At 46.5% G+C, this 9,967-nt stretch overlaps 1 protein-coding gene across 1 annotated transcript in view; it reads left to right on the top strand.

Moving 5' to 3' along the window:
- Positions 1-2,846: 2,846 nt before the first annotated feature.
- GALNT12 (polypeptide N-acetylgalactosaminyltransferase 12) overlaps positions 2,847-9,967 on the top strand; it is a 44,083-nt gene continuing 36,962 nt past the window's right edge. Inside the window, exon 1 of the mRNA XM_023202867.2 lies at positions 2,847-3,280. Within this exon, the coding sequence (XP_023058635.2) occupies positions 2,910-3,280 (371 nt within the window). The 5' untranslated portion in view covers positions 2,847-2,909. The remainder of the gene's footprint in view (positions 3,281-9,967) is intronic.

Here is a 9,967-nt window from a genome sequence, read left to right as displayed (position 1 = left end):
TTCCTTCCTTCCTTCCTTCCTTCCTTCCTTCCTTCCTTCCTTCCTTCCTTCCCTTTTTTTTCTTATTTACTGTGGCATCTTTAGATCATTTGGAATTTATTTTGATGTAAAGTGTGATGTTGGGACTTGGTTTGAATTTTTTCCAATGGGACTTGATTTGAATTTTTTCCAAATGGTTATCAAGTTGTCCCAAATATTACTTGAATTAGGCACATGTTCCTCACTAATATTTGAAATACCACATCTACCATAGATCATATTAAACTCTAAAAGGAATGTAATAACTCCTACGAAGAGAGCTAATATGACAAATTAAAAGTGCCTTCTAGAGAAATCTACTTGTTGGTGAGCAGCCGATGACATAACATGGTACAGTTAGTGAACAGATAAGCCCCCTAAAAATAGCAACAAACCCAAGGGCTTTACCTCTGTTGAAAAGATGCTAGAGTTCCAGCAAGCTCCCAGGTGGTACCAATGCTTCTGTTCTAAATATCATGCTTCACGCAGTAAGGTGCTGGACATCTTCCATTTGCCCTGCTGACACTCTCTCCACTCTGCTTTGTGCCCCAGGAGGCTGACTGTGTAGACTGTGTCACTCAATCTTCCCAACAACCCTGTTCAGGTGGTGCTATTGTTATATCACCAATTAATAGATAAGCAAATTGAGCCGAGATAAGTAAAGTAACTTGCCTGAGGTCACACTGCAATTGGTGATGGGGCTGGGTTGAGCTCTGGCAAGTGGGCTCCAAGGTTGTGTTCCGACCCCGTAAACTAAGCTGCCTTTGGATCTCATTGCAGCCTGTCCAACAGCGAGTGGTGTGGTGGGAAATCCTCGCCTGGGAGTCAGGAGACCCAGATACAAATCCTCCCTCTGCCGCTTGCATATTCTGTAACCTTGGGTAAGTTGCTTCCCTTCTCTTGAGCCTAGACGTTTTCTCATCTGTCAACCTTGCAAGGTTATCCTAGGGTGAAATGAGAAAGTAAACGAAAAAGAAAGTCCAGCAGTTTACAGCACACAGTGGGTGCTCAGTAAACAACAGCTTTTATCTATTACCTGGGGCTTGAGCCCATGTCTTGTAAGGCCTAATTGCATTGCTCTTTTCTCTGCATCTGAACCTCTATCGAGAAACATTCCAATTTGGCAAGTGGATCCAAGACATTATGAATTGTAATCCTTGTCTGTTTTCTAATCTGACCGCAGATCTTAAATGTGTTGGGTGTCTGAACAGAAGCCAAAGGGCTCAGGTCCAGGCCAACCTATCACATTCGCCTTCTGGCATTAACCAGCAGACTCTATTATGCGTGGGAAGCAGGTGGGGCCCTAAGCACTGTGGGCAGAGCCACTTCCCTCTAGTCTAATATTAGCAGCAGGTTGTCCTGAGTGGGAGTTGCTTTGCAGGGTTCATCCAAAAACCCATCCCCCTCCTGGAACCTGAGGGAGATTTCCTCTGGGGATACCAGTAGCCAGAGGCTGTGTGAAGACAACAGCAAGTTAGATTCTACTTCTACCTAAGCCGCCAAGTTCAAGGTCCTCTCCCCACCCTGTATCTCAGACTTCGCATTTGTCAAACGAGAGAATTGGACCAGATTTGTGCTTTTTAAACTTTCTGGGCTCCTGGTCTCCTTGAGAATATTTGATAAAAAGCTTTGGACCAACTTCCCATGGTAAAACAAACAACAACAAAAATACAGCTTACACTCTATCCTTCTACAGGGGATGTAGAACGATTCTTTTCCCTGAGCTAGACACCAGCAGAGGGAGTTCCAGATTAATTTAAGATATGATTTGAAATCTCTGCTATCACTTTTGCATTCAGATATCTGTATAAACATTACTTCATCAGAGAAGCTTTCCAGACCCCCCAAACTAGATCAAGTTCTACTATTCTAAGCCCTTTTAGTGCCCTATAATTCTTCTTCAAAACACTTAACACAGTTCTAATTATCTTTTTAATATTTGTTTACTCCACTAGGCTTACTTTGCCCCTGGCAGCTCAAGGTTCCCACAGCAGTGATCTCATGAACAAGGCAGCAGCTTCATGGCCTTTTTTGGTTGTTGTTTAACAGAAACAGGATCTCGCTCTGTCACCCAGGCTGCAGCACAGTGGCGCATAGTTCACAGTAACCTCCAGTTCCTGGGCTCACACAATCCTCTTGCTTTAGCCGCCTGAGTAGCTGGCACTATAGGCACGTGCCACCATGTCTGGCTAATTATGAAATTTTTCTGTAGAGATGGGAGTCTTGCTGTGTTGACCAGTCTAGTTTCAAGCTCCTGGCTTCAAGTGATCTTCTTACCTCGGCCTGGGATTACAGGTGTGAACTATCATGTACAGCCTTCATGGCCTTTTGCACCTAGCCTCAGAGGTCACAGAGCTATCACGAGGGGAGCCAGGCGAGGGTTTGCTATTCAAGGACTCCAGAGTATGGCAGAGGCTGGGCCTGCAGGAGTCAGTGGGGCAGCGTGGTGTCTGTTGATCTCATCGCACCTCCATCTCCTCATCTGTAAAAGGGAGCTCATAATCTTAGTTCATGGTTGTTTTATTGGACTGTGTAAAAATCAGATGAGATAATGGCAGTAGAATTCATAGCACCCTGCAGGGTGCATTCAGCCAACATTTACTGAGCGCCTACAATATGCCAGGTGCTAAGGGTTTTACCACCACTATCTCCTTAATAATGCACCATAGCCCAAGAAGGAAGATGCAAGTCTCAGCCAGCCCACGTGAGGACCCAGCTGAAATGAGCCACCCCCGGGGCTGCGCTCCGGCTGGCGGGCGCCGGGACGAAAAGGGGGCGGCGCGCAGGTGGGGCGGGCCGGGGGCGGGGCGGCGCGGCGGTTCCGGGATCCGGGTCCCGGCCTCCGCAGCCGCCTTGGGGCGCGCTGAGCGCTGGCCGCTATAGGCGGGCGCATGTGGGGGCGCACGGCGCGGCGGCGCTGCCCGCGGGGACTGCGGCGCGGCCGCGAGGCGCTATTGGTGCTGCTGGCGCTGCTGGCGTTGGCCTGGCTGGGCTCGGTGCTGCGGACGCGGCGCGGGGCCGGGGCCAGGGCTGTGGATCCGGGACCCCCGCGCACCCCTCGCCTCGGGCGGCGAGAGCCAGTCCTGCCGCGGCCGCCGGTGCCCGCGAACGCGCTGGGCGCGCGGGGCGAGGCGGTGCGGCTGCAGCTGCAGGGCGAGGAGCTGCGGCTGCAGGAGGAGAGCGTGCGGCTGCACCAGATTAACATCTACCTCAGCGACCGCATCTCACTGCACCGCCGCCTGCCCGAGCGCTGGAACCCGCTGTGAGTGCACATCTCGGGGGAGGAAGCCCGCCCTCAGAGACCCGGGCCTCAGTTTCTCCATCAGAGCAGTGGCAGGGCGGGGAGCTGGGGTCTCCAGGATGGCGCGTCTTCCTGAGTCTCTCCGAAGAAGATAGAGTAAGAGCTCATATGGGGGCGGGGAGGCAAGAAAGTAAAAAAGACGAAAGTAGAAAAAAAAAAAAATCCCAGAAATTGGCAAGTCTGTTACTAAGTGATCTCTTAGCTCCCTTCTCCTTAAGAAGTTATCACCTCCCTGAAAAGGTGGGGATCAGGGCTAAGCAGACAGGTTTAAGGCGAGGACCCCCCAGCACCCACAGGACAACCCCGCTCTACCCGGCTCGCAGTGCCTCCGCGAAACTGACAACTCCTCCGGGCGGGGACCGGCTCCATTCATTCATCTGTGTGTCCCAGGGCCTAAGGGACAAACAGTATGCGAGGGAGCCCCGGACAGGTGAGGCGGAAGGTGGCTGGAAGGCCCCTCAGCGCTAGAAAGCCTCCTTGCACTCTCCCTGGGCATTGGCTTTCTGAGCTTTGGGTGGAGGAAGGCGGGAAAGGGCACGGGGTGGGAAGGGCTTCTTCTGGCCGTAATCCACCCCAGCTCACTCATGTGGGTGGTGCTGGACTGGAGCCAGCATGGTCAGAGGCCTAGTTCCTGTTGGAGCTCCTGGCTGGGCAGGTTGTGCCCCTGCCTAGGTGAGGATCCAGGGCACACGCTGGCAGCAGGAGGAAGGACTGGCGGCTGCTTCTACCTTTGCCCTTGAGCCTCCTGGGCTCTTACTTTTTCTTCGAGGTGTCAGGGATCTTCCAAGTCCTTTTTTGAGCCTCCTCCTTACAGACTTTGAGGAAAAGAGGGCTCAGAGAGGGGGTTCCCATCGGAGCTGGTGGAGGCAGCCTGCTGTGTGCACCAGGCACCTGCCACTCCTCTCCCCTCCAAGACATTCCTGCTTTACAAGTGTGGAAATAGGTTCAGAAAGGATAGGTGACCCACCCAAGGCCCCTCAGCTGAAATGTGGTAGGACTGGTCTGGAGGGACTCCAGGCCCACTTGGCACCATGCTGATCTCAGGATTTTGGGGGCCTGCTCCATGGTACCTTGGCCAGAGAAACCATGAATGATGGAATGAGGATGCCCCACCTCTGCCGCACTGTTTCCACTATCCTCCCTGTTTTGGGGATCTCCTCATGCCTAGCCTCATGCTTCTGCCTGAGGCATTTTTCACTGTTAGTCTTTTTGAGTAAAACTTTGTTGGGATTGATAGTAGTTCCTCCACTCACCAGCCTAACGCATGCTTAGCTCCTCAAAACCCAGAGGGTGCCCACTGAGGCAAGGTGGAGGGAAAGCTTTCAGGTTATACCCAGCTTCAGGTTAAATCCAGCCCAGGGGGGATAAAATCCTGGCTCTTTTGCTTGTCACTTCTGTGATCTCCGGCAAGCTACTTAGCCTCTCAGAGCCTTGGTTTCCCCCCGTTTGCAAACTAGGAAACTCATAAAAGTGAGTCTCCATGCGTTCTACATAAAAGTGAGTGGAAAGAACACAACTTAGGAATTAATAAAGCACCAGTACCTGGGAGCACACTGTATGCTTAAATCTTAGTTTTTTCACCTTTCCCTGTTGCCAAGAATGTACTCAGGAGGTTACTTTTGAGAGTCATCCAGGGATTGGTTGTAGTTTTTCTTTCCTGGATCCAACTTCCTTTATTGTCCCAGGTTGTGAATATCTCTTTGAAACACTGCAGACAACCTGTGGGGCTTATGGTCACCTGTCTCCATGGTGACGCAGCTGCCCTATGTCCTCCCAGGATTTGCTTGTAGATCCTGCTGTTGCATTGACCCTGGAAGTTAAGCCAAACCCAGCATGATAAGGAGTGTGAATGCCTCCTGCTTCTAATTCCTGCAGCAAGGCCTGTTGGGTTATTCTTACCCGGCCAGAGAGAAAGGTGAACCTGAGCTGTGTGGGTCTCTGTTGGGCCAGGCTTTGAGATGTAGTGTAACTTCAGAGTGGTTAGTAGGGTCAGGGTCTTTTGTGGCATCTCACTTTTATTACAGTTCATCCAGGAGCTAATCAGGGTCTTGAGATTTTGCCTGAGAAACCTGAATGGCAGATCATGAGTTCACAGTGTGGGTATGGGGTTCCCTGTGAGTCTAATAAACAGAGGGATAATGAGGGTCCCTGAATGTTGCAGGAAGGAGGGCCCTGAGGGAGCATCTAGTCTAACCAGAGAGGAACACACCCAGGTCACACAGAGCTACAGTCCAGATCTTTTACTCATTCTCCCCTTTTTGGGTGGTACAATTATTTCTATGTTTATTTTAATTATAAAAGCAATGCATATTCATTCTAGAAATGTTGGCATACACAGAGAAACAGAAAAGGAAAAAAATAAAAATCAATAAACCTACCACTCAAGGAGAACCACTGTTAACATTTTGCTATGCTTCCTAGACTTTTTAATGAAAGTCTTTACTCTGCAGTGCCTTTTACCAAAGGAAAGGAGTGGGGAATGACTAAGGGACCATTTGGTTTGGCTCTTCCTGGTGTCAGAAGGGTGTGGCACTGTGTCTGCCTTCTTGAAGAAGGCCAGACCACTAAAAAGACATTTCAGAGTGCTGGTCCTAATTCTGTGAGACCCAGTATAGACCTAGGCCCCTCTATGACTCTAATAATTTACATGTCAATGGATTCGAGTATAGTTTTGTTAGTTACAGCACTGAATTGAGGAGAAGGAGGCTCATGATGACTAGGAATCCTTCCTTGCATGGTAACATAGTATTAATATTAATATAAATAAGTATAGTAAGTATAGGTAGTATAGTAAGTAAGCATAGTAGTATAGTATGACTAGCATCTCAGCAAAGAAGGGGAATTTTTACTCTGAGATGATAGCAGATCAAAGTGGGGAGACAGATAGCTGGGTGTGTGGCCCTGGGGAACTTTAAAAAATATATTGATGCCAGGAATTTTCCCCAGAACAATGAAATCAGAATCTCTGTGGCTAGGACCTAGGCTGAATCTGATATGCAACCACGGGTGAAAGCTACTGGCCTAGAGCCTGTGGATTTCTGAGTCAGAAGATTTAGGGTGAGTGCTTTCGAGGGCGTGGAGAATACCAGAACTAGACAAAGTAAGGATTAATAACAGGTCAAATATAGTTCAAGCCAGTGATGACATCATAGTTGAGTGGTGTGTAACAAGGAAATGGTTGTTAATAATGTTGTACTGAAATTTGCAGAAAGTTTTAGTTTTCATAGGATATGGGGAACTCGAGATGATCACTGTAACATCATTCTCATTTGCATTCTAATATTTAGCAGAAGAGAAAGAGTGGAGTAACAGACAGTGCCCTCAGGGCTGGACATTTCTCCAGGTATATCTATGGGGATACCATACATGTGAACACCAGCCATTCTCTACCAGGGCAGAAGAACTGTGAACCGTTGGTCAAGGAAAGCATGGTGTTTGTATTTCTTGACTTGCTCTGGTTTTAGACTTGTTAATACTATAATTGCAAATGTGTATCTGAGTTCAGGGGTCAGGATTTGGGTGCTGGGATGGCAAAGAGTCTCGAAGTAGTTCTTTTTTTTTTTTTTTTGAGATGGAGTCTTGCTGTGTTGCCCAGGCTGGAGTACAATGGTACAATCTTGGCTCACTGCAACCTCCCCATCCTGGGTTCAAGACATTCTCCTGCCTGAGCCTCCTAAGTAGCTGGGATTATAGGCAAGCACCACCACACCTGGCTAATTTTTGTACTTTTAGTAGAGACGGGGTTTCACCGTGTTGGCCAGGCTGGTCTCAAACCCCTGACCTCAGGTGATCTGCCCGTGTTGGCCTCCCAAAGTGCTGGGATTACAGGCGTGAGCCACTGTGCCCAGCCTCGTAGTGGTTCTAAACAGGTAATTCAGCAAAAGTATGTCTTGCTAGGGTTGCAGGAGGGAGTAGGACATTAGACTTTTGTTTCTCCAACATAGTTGTGGAAATTTTATGGATTTCTTATTAGATCGATCTTGAGAACATCAGAGTGGCATTCTTTCTTGAGTCAGTACTTCAGTACTTCAAATCCACAGAACATGTTCAATTTTGGTTAGTATTTTCCTGATACCTTTTTCTTTCACTCATTCTGTGTCCATATGTTTTTGGTGTGTCTTTGAATAGTATATAGCTAAATTTTGTGTTGTCTTTAAGGCCAGCCACGGTAGCTCACACCTATAATCTCAGCACTTTGGAAGGCCAAGGTAGGTGGATCACTTGAGGTCAGGAGTTCAAGATTAGCCTGGCCAACATGGTGAAGACCTGTCTGTACTAAAAATACAAAAATTAGGTAGGCATGGTGGTGGGTGTCTGTAATCCCAGCTACTTGGGAGGCTGAGGCATAATTGCTTGAACCCAGGAGGCCAGAGGTTGTAGTGAGCCAAGATTGCACCACTGTACTCCAGACTGGGCAACAGAACAAGACTGCATGTAAAAAGAAAAATCCAGATTGACAATCATTGACTTTTAACTAGATAGTTATATCCACTTACATTTATTGTGCTTACTGATACTTTTGGATTTGATAGTGCCATCTTATTTAATGTTTTCATTTGTTACGCTTTTTTTGGTGTTTTCTTCCTCTTTTTTCCTACTGCTTTTTGAGTTGATAGAGGCGTTTCCCCTCCTTCTCATTCCATTTTTTTCCTCTCTACTAATTTAGCAGTTATATTATCTATTTCTAACCCTAGTGGTAAATTTTAAAGTACGTGTTTAACTCAACAAAGTCTAAAATTAATCATTAACTATGGACCATAGAATGCTTTAGTATTGATCATCTTCTCTCCTAATTTGTATGCCATTTTGCTCCAGTATTTTAATTCTGTCTTGCTTTTAAACCGACAAATTAGGATAGCTAAAAAGGCAGTATTTATTTGTTCAGATTTATCCACAAGTTTACCATTTTCTTTGCTCACTATTCTTTCCTGAGTCAGAGACCTTTCTGGGATTCTTCTTCTTCTTGAAATACATCATGTATTAACTGCTGTAGAGAGGTCTACTGTGATTCCTGTTTTCTTTATCTGAAACTGTTTTTATTTTGCTCTTGTTCATGAAAGTTTTGCTGGGTATATAATTCTATGTTGGTAGTTTGACATTTGAAGGTGTTATTCCCTTGTCATCTGGTTTGCACCATTGCTATGAGATGTCTACAGTGACCCAGATCTCTCTGTCATTCTTCTTTCTTTGTCATTCATTTGAGGTCTTCTTTTATTTAAGCATATTAGGCATACTTATTTTATACTCTATGTCTGGTAATTATGTTATCTAGATTAGTATTTTCTTGTTGTTCCTGCATGATGAAGACTTCTTTTACTTTCCTGTCAGCTAAGCCATGCGTTTAAAAGATTTTTTTTTTTTGAGATGGAGTTTTGCTGTTGTTGCCCAGGCTGGAGTGCAGTGGCGCAATCTCAGCTCACTGCAACCTCCACCTCCTGGGTTCAAGTGATTCTCCTGCCTCAGCCTCCCTAGTAGCTGGGATTACAGGCGCCTGCCACCACGCTCTGCTAATTTTTGTGTTTTTAGTAGAAATGGGGTTTCACCATGTTGGCCAGGTTGGTCTCGAACTCCTGACGTTAGGTGATCTCCCGCCTTGGCCTCTCAAAGTGCTGGGATTACAGGTGTGAGCCACAGCACCCAGCCAAAAGATTTTTTAAAAACTTTTTATAAAGACCTTTTTGGGTGTATACACCAGGAGGGTTTCCCTAGACATCTTAGTCTTCCATGTTGCCGAAAGTAGAAGTCCTATATTCACTTTTTAGAAATAATTATTTTCTATACTAGTCAGGATTCTTTTGGTTGAAAGTGACTGAAAACCCAATGCAAACTGACTTAAATATAAAAGAAAATATATTGGGTTCTATTACAGAAAAGTCTGGGATGAGAACTCGGTTCAGGTTATTCTTGGCCCTGGATTTAGGGACTCAAATGATGTCATCAGGAAATTATTAATTGGTCAGGCCTGAGGCATGTAACCTTTCCAGGGGTAGGGGTGTGTGTCTGTTTGTGTATATGCATGTGCTTATGTATGTTCAGCCCTCCACAAACCACATAGACTGACAGTTGGAAAATTGGCTCTTGAAAGAGAAATCAAGGTGCAGAACAGTAAAGAAAGGAGAAAGGATTCTAGGCAGGTAAGACACAAAAATGTATATTATGATTTCCTTGGCCTGTTCTACGGAGGATATGAGTTGATTTTTTTTTTAAAAGACATTTATGTGGTAACCTTAATATAAAGATAAAAGAAGATCAGGAGGGGCCAGGCACATTTGGTTATACCTGTAATCCCAGAACTTTGGGAGGCCGAGGAGGGCAGATCACTTGAGGTGAGGAGTCCAAGCCCAGCCTGGCCAACATGGTGAAACCCTGTCTCCCCTAAAAATACAAAAATTAGCCAGGCATGGTGGTGGGCGCCTGTAATCCCAGCTACCTGGGAGGCTGAGGCAGGAGAATTGCTTGAACCCGGGAGGCAGAGGTGGCAGTGAGCCAAGATCCCCTCACTGCACTCCAGCCTGGGCAAAAAAAAAAATGAAGTTCAAGAGACATTAACTGCATCCATTAATTCATTCATATCCATATAATACATAAATAAATATTCTACTAGCAGAGATTGTTGTAGTCCCTACCCATTAGGGTTGTTATGAAGGC

Source organism: Piliocolobus tephrosceles, chromosome 14 (genome assembly GCF_002776525.5).
Source record: "Piliocolobus tephrosceles isolate RC106 chromosome 14, ASM277652v3, whole genome shotgun sequence".
Lineage (NCBI taxonomy): Eukaryota > Metazoa > Chordata > Mammalia > Primates > Cercopithecidae > Piliocolobus > Piliocolobus tephrosceles.
The sequence above is the reverse complement of the archived record's forward strand: the minus strand, read 5'-3'. Positions and strand labels throughout refer to the sequence as shown.